The 15,493-nt window shown below is 45.0% G+C and overlaps 1 protein-coding gene across 1 annotated transcript in view; it reads right to left on the reverse strand.

Annotated features, from left to right (window-relative positions):
- Positions 1-12,335, reverse strand: part of LOC124134293 (guanylate cyclase 32E-like) — a 44,233-nt gene extending 31,898 nt beyond the window's left edge. Inside the window, exon 1 of the mRNA XM_048392143.1 lies at positions 10,408-12,335. Coding sequence (XP_048248100.1) covers positions 10,408-10,779 — 372 coding nt within the window. The 5' untranslated portion in view covers positions 10,780-12,335. The remainder of the gene's footprint in view (positions 1-10,407) is intronic.
- Between the last annotated feature and the right edge of the window lie 3,158 nt (positions 12,336-15,493).

A 15,493-nucleotide genomic window follows, 5' to 3' on the forward strand; every position in this document is an offset into this window, starting at 1 on the left:
ATACAGCAGGTTGCCCGGGGCGACGTTTGATTGAATCAATATCTGCAGGCTATTCGCATTCATATCTTTCTTATCAGCAGGATGGCTTTAAACGTCACGAATTTTCACACTTTTGTTGTATTTTGAGGTAATATTTCAAAACTATCTCACGAATTCCCTGTATACGAAGTGACTTTGAATTATTGTTTGAGAGTGTGCTTTGGTATATGAATTACGTTGTACGTCGTAATATGTGTTTACTGATTAGAGTACCGGGCATAACGAACGTGTTTGAATATTAAATTAATAAATTTTAAATAATATAATGATATTAAGTACAGTTTACTCAAATGACCAAAGGTTATCAATTTTCCCTTCTGATATTGTAAACGTTGGACTTTTAATGAAACCCGTGAAGATCCAGATTAGAATAGGTCTTCAGCAACCATGCTTGTCGTAAGAGGCGACTAACGGGATCGGGTGGTCAGGCCCGGTGACTTGGTTGATACATGTCATCGTATCCCAATTGCGAAGATCGATGGTCATGATATCAATCCCTGGATCGTCGATTATTTACAGACCGCCGTTATATGGCTGAAATATCGCTGAGTGCGACGTCAAACAACAAACAAACAACATAAAATACAGAGTAAGTACTTAATACATGAATTGCATGCTGTCAAACAAAACATACCAATAACAACATACCAAGGGCTGAAGTGTTCGCTTCATGCCCTATCTGTAGTTATAACATCTAAGAAAATCAGCATGTGCCCAGGATCTTATCACATTAAAATATTACAATTTTGTAAAAACAAAGTGCTCCCTAAAAACCTCGAAAATGCTTTTCGACAAATTTGAAGATACCGATAACCTTGATTTTTACCTGTGTAAACACGCATATTCTAAAGACAATCATTTATTTTATTTTTAAAATCCCTCGTCAGTTTTCCCTAAATTTAAAAGGACAAGGTACAGTATAAGGGCCTTGTCTGTCTCAGGCTTGTCTATTTTAATGAAATTAGTAATCTTTTACAAAGAATTATGACAGTCTTCAGATTATTGCTTATGAATAAGAATCGGACTTGGTTCAATTCAACAATATTGCATGTTTGGGTGCTGATGAATCAACGGGTAAAGCAAAATGTGTTTTTCTAATATTTGACCCAAGAACATGTTCTCAGGATATGAAGATAATACCGTAGAAACATATTATAAAAACTTCAGTTTGGGTCACTCACTTATTCATACTCGTAGTTTCTCTTCGAAAAATCGGCCATTTTTGCACATACTTATTTAAACAATCACGTCAGAAGTCGTAAAATCTGCAAGTGTAATAAAAAAGAAATGCTAGTCATTCATTTGGACATGTCAATGTCAATGACAATGTTCATTCCTATAGTTTCAAGTTGTAGTATTACTAAAATATTTAACATTTCAAAAAATGGTCGATATCCTACATCGTTCCTGTGAGTAACAGACATCACACACCATAGCGTGTCCTGAACTCATACGCGGAGAGATAGAACCATTAGATAATGCTCTTTAATTCTTAGAAATAATTCGATATATACTCAACACAACTATTGAATAGTCACTTATATAGTAAAGGACGATACAATAATTATTGAATGACTCCTATTTAAATATAAAACTAATACTAAGCAAAGCCCCACTTGTTAAAAAACACATTAAAGTTAAAGTTTGTGTCTGTATTAATGAAAACAACATTTGAACCTTTGCAATTAATGCAGATGCAGATAAACACTGACCCAAGTTTCACAATATTTAAGCGTTATATATGTTCATGGTAACACAATCGTATCGCCCGAACACAACCAGTTGTCACCAGCTGCACATGTCCTGCACCATGACTGTGGAATATATTTATTTTATGAAGAAAAAAACAATCTAGAAACGTATACAAAAGTAAGTCTAGCCAGCTCTAGCTAGGGTGCCGTGTTTACAGGAGTCACCTTGCTCCACATGATCTTAGGACGCAAGCAAGTCTGCTCCGGGAGGGGAACGCCATACCCCAGGCTGTGATTATGAACCTAGTCAGGAGGATGAGGGCAAGGTGCACAGAGGGATTCGGAAGTAGGGGTGAGGTGGGTGGGGTGTTATTTTACACCAGACACTGACTCTTTACACACGTCCTCAGCGTTACAACAGTTTATATGCACATGACTGTCGGGTACCCATTGATCTGTTTCAATCACTGGTGACCTTTTGCCTGTATCTCTTTTCCTTCTGTAATACATTTTGCCATGAATGACAATGTCACAATACGTTCAAGTTCAGTCATTATTTATATAAATTAGGTTTTTTTATAGGCAGGCGACCCCAAAATAGTTGCGTTGAGTGTAATGGGTATATGTTCTATAACAAAAGTTCCAACAGGAGATACCGTCTTTGCAAGATCTAATGTTATCAGGCGACTGTGTGTTCGTAGTATTTACTGATGCGTTTAAATCAACGACTTGACCTGGCCAGCTACAATAAATATCCAATAAAGCAATGCTACATTCAAACAGAAGTATTGAATGGGATGAGTGTGTGGGATTTTTGCATTATTGGTGTAGTGTTAAAAGAAACTACATTTTTGTTATACTGCAGAATAATGCTTCATATTAAAAGCACCATTTATATTTTCGAATCAGTTTAATAAAATACATGTTGATGAATTTAAATGAAAAATGTTGAGTTTAAGGTGGAGTATATAAGTACGGAAGCCTTTTAGGGCCACATGTTTTCTTTTATTCTTGAAATTTCAAGATAGTTAGTTGAAATTTTAAGATACATACGTTGAAATTTCAAGTTAAAAATCAACTTATTATCTTTCTATTTCAAGATCATTACCTTGTAATATCAACTTTGTATATATTTCAACTTAGTATCTTGAAATTTCAATAAAGCATCTTGAAATTTCAACAAAGCATCTTGAAATTTCAACTTAGTATAAATTTCAACCTAGCATCTTATCTTGAAATGTTAACTTTATTGCTTTCAACAAAGCATCTTGAAATTTCAACTTAGAATAAGTTTCAATTTGCAAATTTTGCTACTAAAGTCTTGTCAGATTCAATTTTCATATGCCTGTGACCAGAGTCAATAAAAATAAATTTATTTTATGGTCTCTGATGTGACAAATGCACGTATTTGGAAATTGTTAGTATATCGAAATATATTTCAAAAGTAAAATTGTGCATGCAAGGAATATGCATATATTTTGATATATCATGTCACTTCCAGATATCCGAGTATTTCGAGATATCCGGGTACTTCGATAGCATGTACATGTATACCTCGATACACCCATGGTCTTTGAGGTCTACACTCACAACTCACTATCTGACCCGACATGTATAACTACTCTGGGGCACCAGGTCTCGATGTCTATTCCTGGATTTTGATAAATCGTTCATCAGATATTGAAATGCAATAAAACCGACTTGTGAGAGTTTTGTATCCAGTGGCATAAAACACTTTTCGAACAAAAATCTTCAATGTACTTTAAGAAAACGACATAAAGATCTAACTATAGAGAGTTTGCCGCTGGCATCGGCGGCAGCATTTAGTACAGGCCAGTTCAGCTATCTATACACCTCTATACCTAAGGGAAGCTGTGCCGATTTTGTAAGACCGTTAGCCGACGTTTAACGGTACATATACCTCTTTACCTCAGGGAAGCTTTGCCGATTTTGTAAGACCGTTAGCCGACGTTTAAAGGTTCATGCACCTCTTTGCCTTAGTGAAGCTGTGCCGATTTTGTAAGACCGTTAGCCGACGTTTAACGGTTCATGCCTATCGAGAATTCAATTTACACGTCCCCTGAAATACATGGCAGAGAGTGAGTCTCTAAGCGTTATTTATTAGTTTAAATCATTATTTCTAGATTATTTAAACAATAAGAGCACGTTGTTCCTATAAGAGTCCTAAGACTTTCCACATATTTAGACTTGCCTATTAGGAGGATAGAATTGCAACACATCCATTGACTTAACCTTCAGTACAGCCTTGGAGCAAGGCTAAGAGTGGGCACTTAAATGTATTGGCAATCATTATTTAATCGGCCACGCTCCCTATATAAATTAGTTGACGATTGTACAAAAATTATGGAATCGTCCAAATACACTGCCGAGCATAATAAAGTACATAAATTACCCATGGCGGCTGAAAATAAACCAAACAAGAAATGGTTACTCGATGGATGTATTTCAAACGGGTATGATAGTTGTGCTTTGGACCAAACGTTTGCAGCGACTTTTTCTGCCTATGAACTTTTTGATACCGTTTGTAATGTTTGGTCAAATCCAATTTCCAAGTGTATACTTTCCTTTGTCCGGCAGTGTATAAACCGACACACCTGTATTGCCTATTATAAGTGGGTTATGCTAGACAAGAGTTTACCCTTTATTCAAATCGTCTAAACACAGCCATAAAATGGGGCATGTGTCTGTCTATAAAATACCAACCGAAGTAGGCGATTATTTATTCAGTTGATCTGAGGAAGTGTGAGAAATCCGTTTTTATTATGTCTGAAAGAAATCAGCCCTCAGCATTCAGGTGGTTAGGAGGATATTTGAAAATGTTTCACTATCTACTTATTACCGCTGATTTTTGATGTCGACATAAAAAACGATTTGATAATAGTGGAAGGTAGATAAGCGTTCAGGAGTAGATTTGAAAGGTAGGGGGCAACAACATGTATTCAATATGGGACATCGTTTCGTGTTATTTGAACTATTGCTTGTTGCCCTAACGCTGACGATAGGGTGGGATGTGAGGTGTGGAGCTGGGAGGGGAGAGCGCCTGGGTCAGAACGACAGTTGGCCAGTTCCATGGCTATGGAATGTATGTAAAATTATCAAAGTGTTTTCAAGCGTGTCCGTGTTTAATGAATGACTGCATGTTGTTTTACGGCACTGAATAGTTTCACATTTGTGTTGGAAATCACATTGATGGTCGAGTACTGGCCGAAGAAAGAGGTGTAGGGATGGGGTACGGGGTGATGGAAGAGTCAAGGGAAAAGTGTCGGTCGGGTACGGTGTGCGGTAAGAGTGGCGGTAGGTACGGGGTGGGGTGAGGAAAGAGTTGGGGTCGTGTGAGGGAAGAGATAAGGGTGTCGATGCCTCGTACGGGGTGAAGGAAAAATGTTGGGGTCGGGTACGGGGTGAGGGAAGAGTGTGGGAGTCGGGTACCGGGTGAGGGAAGAGTGTGGGAGTCGGGTACTGGGTGAGGGAAGAGTGTGGGAGTCGGGTACTGCGTGAGGGAAGAGTGTAGGTGTCGGGTACAGGGTGAGGGAAGAGTGTGGGTGTGGGGTACAGGGTAAGGGAAGACTGTGGGAGTCGGGTACTGGGTGAGGGAAGAGCGTGGGAGTCGGGTACTGGGTGAGGGACGAGCGTGGGAGTCGGGTACTGCGTGAGGGAAGAGTGTGGGTGTCGGGTACAGGGTGAGGGAAGAGTGTGGGAGTCGGGTACTGCGTGAGGGAAGAGTGTGGGTGTCGGGTACAGGGTGAGGGAAGAGTGTGGGTGTGGGGTACAGGGGGAGGGAAGAGTGTGGGAGTCGGGTACAGGGTGAGGGAAGAGTGTGGGTGTGGGGTAAAGGGGGAGGGAAGAGTGTGGGAGTCTGGTACAGGGTGAGGGAAGAGTGTGGGTGTGGGGTACAGGGTGAGGGAAGAGTGTGGATGTCGGGTACGGGGGGAGGGAAGATTGTTGATGTTGGGTACGGGGTGAGGGAAGAGTGTGGGGGTCGGGTACGGGATGATAGAACAGTGTGGGGCTCGGGTACGGGGTGATGGAAACGTGTGGGGGTCGGGTACATGGGGAGGGAAGAGTGTTGGTGTGGGGTACAGGGTAGGGAAGAGTGTGGGGGTCGGGTACAGGGGGAGGGAAGAGTGTTGGGGTCGGGTACAGGGCGAAGGAAGAGTGTGGGTGTGGGGTAAAGGGGGAGGGAAGAGTGTGGGTGTGGGGTACAGGGTAGGGAAGAGTGTGGGGGTCGGGTACAGGGGGAGGGAAGAGTGTTGGGGTCGGGTACAGGGTGAAGGAAGAGTCTGGGTGTAGGCTACGGGGTGAGTGAAGAGCGAGGGTGTGGGGTACAGGGTGAGGGAACATTGTGGGTGTGGGGTCAGGGTGAGGGAACAGTATGGGTGTTGGGTACAGGGTGAGGGAACAGTATGTATGTGGGGTACAGGGTTTAGGGAACAGTATGGGGTACAGGGTGAGGGAACAGTATGGGTGTTGGGTACAGGGTGAGGGAACAGTATGGGTGTTGGGTACGGGGCGAGGGAACAGTATTGGTGTGGTGTACAGGGTGAGGGAAGAGTATGGGTGTTGGGTACAGGGTGAGGGAACAGTATGGGTGTTGGATACGGGTGAGGGAAGAGTGTGGGGTACAGGGTGAGGGAACAGTATGGGTGTAGGGTACGGGGTGAGGGAACAGTATGGGTGTGGGGTACGGGGTGAGGGAAGAGTGTGGGGTACGGGGTGAGGGAAGAGTATGGGTGTGGGGTACAGGGTGAGGGAAGAGTGTGGGTGTGGGGTACAGGGTGAGGGAACAGTATGGGTGTAGGGTACGGGGTGAGGGAAGAGTGTGGGTGTGGGGAATGGGATGAGGAAAAAAGTGTGGGTGTGGGGTACAGGATGAGGGAACAGTATGGGTGTGGGGTACAGGGTGAGGGAAGAGTGTGGGTGTGGGGTACAGGATGAGGGAACAGTATGGGTGTGGGGTACAGGGTGAGGGAACAGTATGGGTGTGGGGTACAGGGTGAGGGAAGAGTGTGGGTGTGGGGTACAGGATGAGGGAACAGTATGGGTGTGGGGTACAGGGTGAGGGAACAGTATGGGTGTGGGGTACGGGGTGAGGGAACAGTATGGGTGTGGGGTACAGGGTGAGGGAACTGTATGGGTGTGGGGTACAGGGTGAGGGAACAGTTTGGGTGTGGGGAACAGGGTGAGGGAAGAGTGTTGGTGTGGGAAACGGGATGAGGGAAGAGTGTGGGTGTGGGGTACAGGGTGAGGGAACAGTATGGGTGTTGGGTACAGGGTGAGGGAACAGTTTGGGTGTGGGGAACGGGGTGAGGGAAGAGTGTGGGTGTGGGGTACAGGGTGAGGGAACAGTATGGGTGTTTGGTACAGGGTGAGGTAACAGTTTGGGTGTGGGGAACGGGGTGAGGGAAGAGTTTGGGTGTGGGGTACAGGGTGAGGTAACAGTTTGGGTGTGGGGAACGAGGTGAGGGAAGAGTGTGGGTGTGGGTTACGGGATGAGGGAAGAGTGTGGGTGTGGGGAACGGGATGAGGGAAGAGTGTGGGTGTTGGGTACAGGGTGAGGTAACAGTTTAGGTGTGGGGAACGGGGTGAGGGAAGAGTGTGGGTGTGGGGAATGGGATGAGGGAACAGTATGGTTGTGGGGTACAGGGTGATGGAACAGTATGGGTGTTGGGTACAGGGTGAGGGAACAGTATGGGTGTTGGGTAGAGGGTGAGGGAACAGTTTGGGTGTGGGGAACGGGGTGAGGGAAGAGTGTGGGTGTGGGGTACAGGGTGAGGGAACAGTATGGGTGTTTGGTACAGGGTGAGGTAACAGTTTGGGTGTGGGGAACGGGGTGAGGGAAGAGTGTGGGTGTGGGGTACAGGGTGAGGTAACAGTTTGGGTGTGGGGAACGAGGTGAGGGAAGAGTGTGGGTGTGGGTTACGGGATGAGGGAAGAGTGTGGGTGTGGGGAACGGGATGAGGGAAGAGTGTGGGTGTTGGGTACAGGGTGAGGTAACAGTTTAGGTGTGGGGAACGGGGTGAGGGAAGAGTGTGGGTGTGGGGAATGGGATGAGGGAACAGTATGGTTGTGGGGTACAGGGTGATGGAACAGTATGGGTGTTGGGTACAGGGTGAGGGAACAGTATGGGTGTCGGGTACTTGGTGAGGGAAGAGAGTGGGTGTGAGGTTCAGGGTGAGGGAACAGTGTGGGGTACAGGGTAGGGAAGAGTGTGGGGGTCGGGTACGGGGGGATTGATGTGTCTGGGTGTGGGCTACGGGGTGAGTGAAGAGTGAGGGTGTCGGATACAGGTTCAGGGAACATTCTGGGTGTAGGCTACGGGTTGATTGAAGAGTGAGGGTGTGGGGAACGGGATGAAGGAAGATTGTGGGTGTGGGGTACGGGGTGAGGGAACAGTGTGGGGTACAGGGTGAGGGAACAGTATGGATGTGGGGTACGGGTGAAGGAACAGTGTGGGAGTGGGGTACAGGGTGAGGGAAGAATGTTAAAGGGATAGGAGTCAGGTAATGTGGCAAGGGTGGATGGTCTGGATCAGACACAGGATATCCTTATACAAACAAGATATCTATCTCGTAATATACCCACCAAATCCCAGTGGGTCGGTGTGAGGCATGGGTTTGAGTGGAATCCACACAGGGGTTTCATGTCAAAGTACAGGGTGACAATTACAACAAAATCACTAATACTAATTATTTCAACTATAAGAATACATTTATATTACAGCTTTAATGACAACAATTTGGAAGTTGTGACAAATAAAGAGAGAGGTACGTGGTAAATGGGTTGTCCAGGCGAACGTGGGTTCGAATCCCAGATCCGCACTGATTATACATTGTTTCTAGGATTGTCAGCATCATATCCGTGCGCGTGGGTTTCATCAAAGTGGTAACCGTCTGAGACCTGCATCACTTTGATCATTCATCCCGCACTAAGCAGATACGCTGTGATATAACTTTCAAAGCGTCGTCAACCTTAACCCAGTCACACACTATTGGGATGCATCCGACAGACATCCGCATCATTTGGAAATCTGAATGTCAGTCAAAACACCAGACACTTTAAAAAACATATCCTGTTGATATAAATGATAATTATTCATAAATATTTTTAAAGATTAGTGTCAAACTGAATGAGTGAATTTGGTTAACGTGGCGTTATGTAGATTGGGCCGCAGATTGACCTTTGACACCTGGAAAAAAGTTAACTCCACCCCCTCTTTATCTTAAAATATCCTATTCTTTGTTTGTTTTTTGACGCCGCACTCAGCAATATTCCAGCTATATGACGGCGGTCTATAAATAATCGAGTCTGGACCAGACAATCCAGTGATTGATATCATGAGCATCGATCAACGCAATTGGGTTGGGATACGGTGACATGCATCAGCCAAGTCAGTGAGCCTGACCGACCGATCCCTCTTTCGACAAACATAGTCGTCTTTTACAGCAAGCATGGGGAGTTGAAGACCCATTCTAATCCGGATCTTCACGGGTGATAAAATATCCTAAGTTGGTGCACGAACACTGACAGCTATATTTGTCCTGGTGGACGTAGTACTGAGTCACATGGCGCATATTTAGAAGATGGGGAAGCAATTTAAAGGTTTCAGAACGGTTATCATGGAACAGTTAAAACATTATATAATACACATAGCTTTCTGTATTACATTGAGTGAATATGTTTTTAGCAATATTTCAGCTCCATCACGGCGGGGGACACCACAAATGGACTTCACACATAATACCCCTGAGGGGAATCGAGCCCGGGTCCTCGGCGTGACGAGCGAACGCTGTAACCACTAGGCCACTCCAGCCCCCTTCTGTATTACAACACAAGTGTGTCACTTTGTAAACAAACAAAAGTGTTTTGGTAGGAATTAAGTCAATGGTTATTTATACATATCTTTTTCCAACGTGTTTCCTGACACGATGATTGTACAAACAGACCAAGGTTCGTAGGGGCGACGTTTGAGATTCGAACCCCGACCAACAAGTCCAAACAGGGGTCGTAACTCGACTTACACCTCACAGCGACTTTGACGTGTTACACAACTGGATCTAACGTGCCCAATTAATAATATAGAGTCTTAGAAATTAAAATATAATATAAGAGTAATATACTTGTTAATGTTCATCATATACATGGTCCTGTCACATTGCTGGGTTGATGGTTCGATCCCATCGCCAAGTCATACCTAAAGACGTTAAAAGATGAGGCTCTACCTGGCGCTCGGCATTAAGTGGATATATAGGGATTGGGCGGCTAGGGTCAGTATAATATATTGAAGTGGGGTATCACGTTAAACTCAGTTGGCTAGTACTATAAAACCCGCATAAGTCCGGACTAGTACAAGTTGCCCCACACACGTCGTGAATAATGTTGAACGTGACGTTAAACACCACATCACCTCGACTGACTATAGAGTGCGGCGTTAAATAACAAACAAACACATGTTAATGTTAGTATTGCTTCAGTATTGCTTCACGCCGCTTTATGAAATATCCTAATAATACCACAGCGGGATATTCGCAAATTGTTCCCATGCTGAAAATCGAAACCGGAATTTGGTCGTGACGGTCGTGCGCTTTAACCATTAGGCTACCCTATTGCCATTAACACTTACGTAGTTTATCTAACACAATACAAGTGTAGTACTCACATAGGATATAACAGGAAGATTCCACGACGCTGCCACCTTAGCCTCGGTTTCACAAAAGTCTTCCGGTCCAAAGAAAGCGACGGCTCCATTCCGCCACTGTTCCGTCAGTTCATTGACGCTGACGAACTCATTATCTCTGTTGTCGGCGAACACGTACTGAAGGGTGTGGTTGGGGAGGATGTCAGGGTTGTCATTGACGGTATTGACGGCATGCGCCATGGCACCAGCTATCCTCCTACCCTCGGCTTTGTTGGGTTCGGGGCTGTCAATGGTGGTGATGAACCCGACCTTGATGACGTCCTTGGCCAAAAGGCCGTAGCCGAACGCCGTCAACAGTAACAACAGTCTACTCCATCGAGGACACATTGTCATGCTTTCACACGACTAAGTGCATATTTTATAAAGATATTTTTTATCTATAGGATACCGGTCTGTCAAAAGATGAAGGTTGTTAAATTCAGATACACAAGCTTCACATCCATGTATAGTAAATCCCGGTTAATCGCCCATCTCAAAATACGCACTTGTGAAATCTCATGACACATAAACACGTAGACGATCCTTCATGGTGTGGTTAGACAAGTAACGGCCTCAGTGTAATATAAGATCCTTTATTCTCTTCGCACTCCTTAGCACTGTTCTTATATGCTTGTGTTCGCTTTAAACATGTTTCAGGGAAATAATTGCGTCATCTAGCCAAAACACGTACGCATCTTCATCGAATATCACCACGGCAACACGGATGGTTTAATACATGCGTTCAGTGTGTTATGAATCATAAAATTGTTACAATGTGTAATATGCGGACGTGTGTCCACGTAAAATCTACAAAAACTGTATAAGTATATAATTATAAACACTACATACTTTCTTCTGTACCTGTCCCCGCGAGGGAGGGAGACGGAACTCACTGTACTGGGTGACTTCTGAGTGTTATGAGCGAAATATGGGTATAAGATACATCCACCGTGGTGTCCTGTGGTGTCCTGTGGTGTCCTGTGATGTCCTGTGGTGTCCTGTTGTGTCCTGGGTGTCTTTGGTGTCCAACGGTGTTACTGGGTGAAGCTCACAAGAATAATCCTTTACGCCGTATTAATGAACAGTGTGCTTGTGCTAGTTGGTAGGGTATCGTGTTTCACCTGTACGGGAACTCACAGGTTAGAGTCGGAGTGTGTTGTAACGCGGCCCTGCCCCTCGGGGAGACGGTAGATACGGCAGCGCAGTTCCTTCAGGTGAAGTCAGACAAGTCAACCATGAGATGGCGTTTCGCTGATTGTATCGCTTACCTGTGTGTCGCCTCTAGGAAATTAACACAACGGGATGTGATAGGGCACTCACGGGGCGACCGACGAGTGTTGCCGTCGGGTAAGGGGTGGAGGACGAGTGGCAGGGTCGGGGTCGGTTTGAGGGAAGAGTGTGGGGGTCGGGTACGGGTTGTGGGAAGAGTGTTGGGTTTGGGCTCGAATTGAGGGTCGTGTGTAGGGGTCGGATATAGGGACCAAGGAAGGGTGTGCGGGTGGGTACTTTTTGGGGGGTTGGGGTGTCGAGAAGCAGGGTCGGGTACTTTTGCGAGGGTAGTGTGTGAGGTCGGGTAGGGGGTGAGGGAAAAGAGTGGGGGGCGGGTACGGGGTGAGGGAAGAGTGTTGGGGTCGGGCTCGGATTGAGGGTCGTTTGCTTGGGTCAGATATAGGGACAAAGGAAGGGTGTGCGGGCGGGTACTTATGCGAGGGTAGTGTGTGAGGTCGGGTACGGGGTGCGGGAAGAGAGTGGGGGTCGCGTACCGGGTGAGGGAAGAGAAGAGAGCGGGTGTGTTAAAGTGATAGGAGTCAGGTATTGTGGCAAGGATGGATGGTCGGGATCAGACATGCAACCTGATATTTGATCTAACGGGTAAAGCTTCAAGCTGTGATCTTGTTATCCACAACCGATGACACCATTTAAGCATCTGTCTTTATACAGGCAAGATATCTATCTCGTAATATACCCACCAAATCGTGAGACGCTAACACATTTCATAACACCTGCAGTAACAAAAGACAGGAAAAGGGAATGAAATGAATTAAAAATATCCCAGACATCAGATGACACAGTTGACCGCCTTCGACACGAGTAACAAAAGATCCTTCAGATCGCTTTTCAAGTTCATTCATTTTGTCTGTATTCATGCGTCCCCAGAGCAGTAGACGTTTCGCAAGGCCCAAGGACATACCCCGTCCTCTCTGTACTCAAGGGGGCAGACAGAAACGTTGTGACCCACGTTCACAGTGGACATCCACCTGGGTCAGATGTTCTATCTAGCTTAGTGTAATGGCACCTTCCCTCGGCTCACTCCTGGTTCATTTTGTGGTCACATCTCTTCCTGAATGAACTCTCAAGGTCAAATAATTGTTAATGCAGTTATGAACTGTGATATCATTGAATAATAATGGTTGAGTGATTGTATGGTATTACGCTAACTTTTGCAATATTTCAACCTTGTATGTCATGGTGGAGGTCACCGTGCACTGAGTTGATGCAGTGGAAATCGAACTTGGTCTTAGGCGTGACGTGCACTTTAAGCGTAAGGCTAACAAAACTGCCTTGCTGCAATTGATGATACGATGATACGAGCACTAAACATCTGTTAAGTGTTTTAATACTCAAAATCTACACAAATAATTTGGAATGGCGGTTTTACACCTTGATATAAAGTCGGGGAGACTAGTACACGTGTTTGTGTATGCATTTGTGTGTATGCATTTGTGTTAGTGTGTGTGTGCGTGCGTGCGTGCGTGCGTGCGTGCGTGCGTGCAGCATGAAGGATTGTATGTGTGTCCAACATGAAGGCTTGTGTGTGTGTGCGTGTGGGCACCATGAAGGATTGTGTGTGTGTGTCCAACATGAAGGATTGTGTGTGTGTGCGTGTGTGTGCCCAACATGAACCACTGTGCGCGCGCAACACGAAGGATTGTGTGTATTTGTATGCGTGTGTGCAAAATGAGATATTTAGAATGTGTGTGCGCGCAACATCAAAGATTGAGTGTGTATGTGTGCAACATGAAGGATTGCTCGTGTGTGCCTTTGTGTGTCTGCACGCAACATGAAGAATTGAGTGTGTAGTCACAGTGTGCGTGTGTGTGCGTGCGTGCGTGCGTGCGTGCGTGTGTGCGTGTGTGTGTGCGTGTGTGTGTGCGTGTGTGCGCGCGCGCATCATGACGGATTGAATGTGTGAGTATGCAACATGAAGAATCGAGTGTGTAATCGTAGACTCTGTGTGTGTGTGTGCGTGTATGTGTGTCTGCGTGTGTGTGTGTGCGTGCGTGCGTGCGTGTGTGTGTGTGTGAGCACATCATGATGACTGTATTGAATGTGTGAGTATGCACATGAAGGCTTGTGCACATATGTGTGAATGTGTGTGCAACATAATGGATTGAGTAAGTGTGTGTGTGAACGTTTGTGCGTGTGTGTGAGTGCGCAACATGAAGGATTGAGTGTGTGTTTGTGCGTGCGTCTGTGTTTGTTTGTTGTTTAACGCCGCATTAAGCATTATTCCAGTTATATGACGGCGGTCTGTGACAAGGCCAGTCTTGATCACACAATCCAGTGATTGACACCACGAGCATCGATCTACGCAATTGGGATACCTTTGCATGCATCAACCAATCACAGAGCTGGACCACCGATCCATTATGTCGCCGCCCCACACGCATGTTGTATATATCCCTGACTCCCCACTGGTCGGGACTGTCGGACATCGCTTTCAGTGACTTACTTCAAGTCAGCAAGTCATATGGCCTCCCCTGCTTCCGCGTGACTGGCTAATCATGTTTATTACGGGTTAATCGAGCGTGACATGGTAATTCAGACTGATGCTATCGGTGAACGTTGGATGAGCGAGGAGGGTGTTTTGCATCCAAGAAATATCGAAAAAAGATATCTGTAGATACATGAATGTTTACACGAAGATGAACAAAAACAATGAAAGAAACTCTCGAAAATCACTCATGGCGACATAGGCAGAAGGGCTAAATGAGCTGTGCTATTTCTGACGTTTTAATTTTTATTAAATATTCATCCAATTATTATCAACATACTCGTGATATGTTCTCAAACGTATTATTCAGATTGGTACAACCACATTCGTGAAGATGTGAATATTCGTTAAAGTTTATAATTAATAATTAATACAAATTATATCACAATACTATTTCATCACCATCAGCATCATCATCATCGTCGTCGTCGTCGTTGTTGTCGTTGTTATCATTATTATTATTGTTGTTGTTGTTCTTCTTCTTCTTCTATTTCTTCTTCATCTTCTAGGGCGGTCGGGTAGCCTAGTGGTTAAAGCGTTCGCTCGTCACGGGTTCGCCCGGGTTCGATTCCCGACATGGGTACAATGTGTGAAGCCCATTTCTGGTGTCTCCCGCCGTGATATTGCTGGAATATTGCTTAAAGCGGCGTAAAACCTTACTCACTTACCAATCTTCTTCTTCTTATTATTATTATCAAAGTCGTGAAGATAGTTTATGTGGGTATGGGTATACAGGTATTAAAAGGAAGTATTAACACAGGATCTGTGGGCAACAATCAAACTGTTTATCTCCTCCAAATGAGGTCGAGACTTACCTGGCCCACAAATTTCGCCCATTATTTCCCGCCTCATTAACGGTCCCCTGGTCTCACGCCCTAGGACGTCGCCTGTCGCATGTGACGACATCACTGCTGCGTTGGTCAATCAGCAGTGACGTCCCTTTGATAGTATGTATGATAGTCTTTGATATAATGTGTATTTATATAACGTGTATTACCCACGTGGGCGACTTCTAGGGGTGTGGTGTGTCTGTTGTGTTATTAACATCAAAAGGAAATATTTACTTTGTGTGAATATTTCTGTGCATTTTCGTCACAATCGATGAACGTCTTTAACGGAGTTCTAATTTGGATAATTTTTCGTGTGTGTACCCCCAACATACTTTATTGTAAAACTTAATCCTACCAATGCGGACATTTAATCAACAGACCAACAAACCACGCGCATGCGTACATCAATTCACTAACTTCACATGCGTTTGTTTGCTGAATTCTAAGCCGGAATATTCTCGGG

The sequence above is a fragment of the Haliotis rufescens genome, unplaced genomic scaffold (assembly GCF_023055435.1).
Source record: "Haliotis rufescens isolate VD_foot unplaced genomic scaffold, xgHalRufe1.0.p SCAF_11, whole genome shotgun sequence".
In the NCBI taxonomy this organism is placed as follows: domain Eukaryota; kingdom Metazoa; phylum Mollusca; class Gastropoda; order Lepetellida; family Haliotidae; genus Haliotis; species Haliotis rufescens.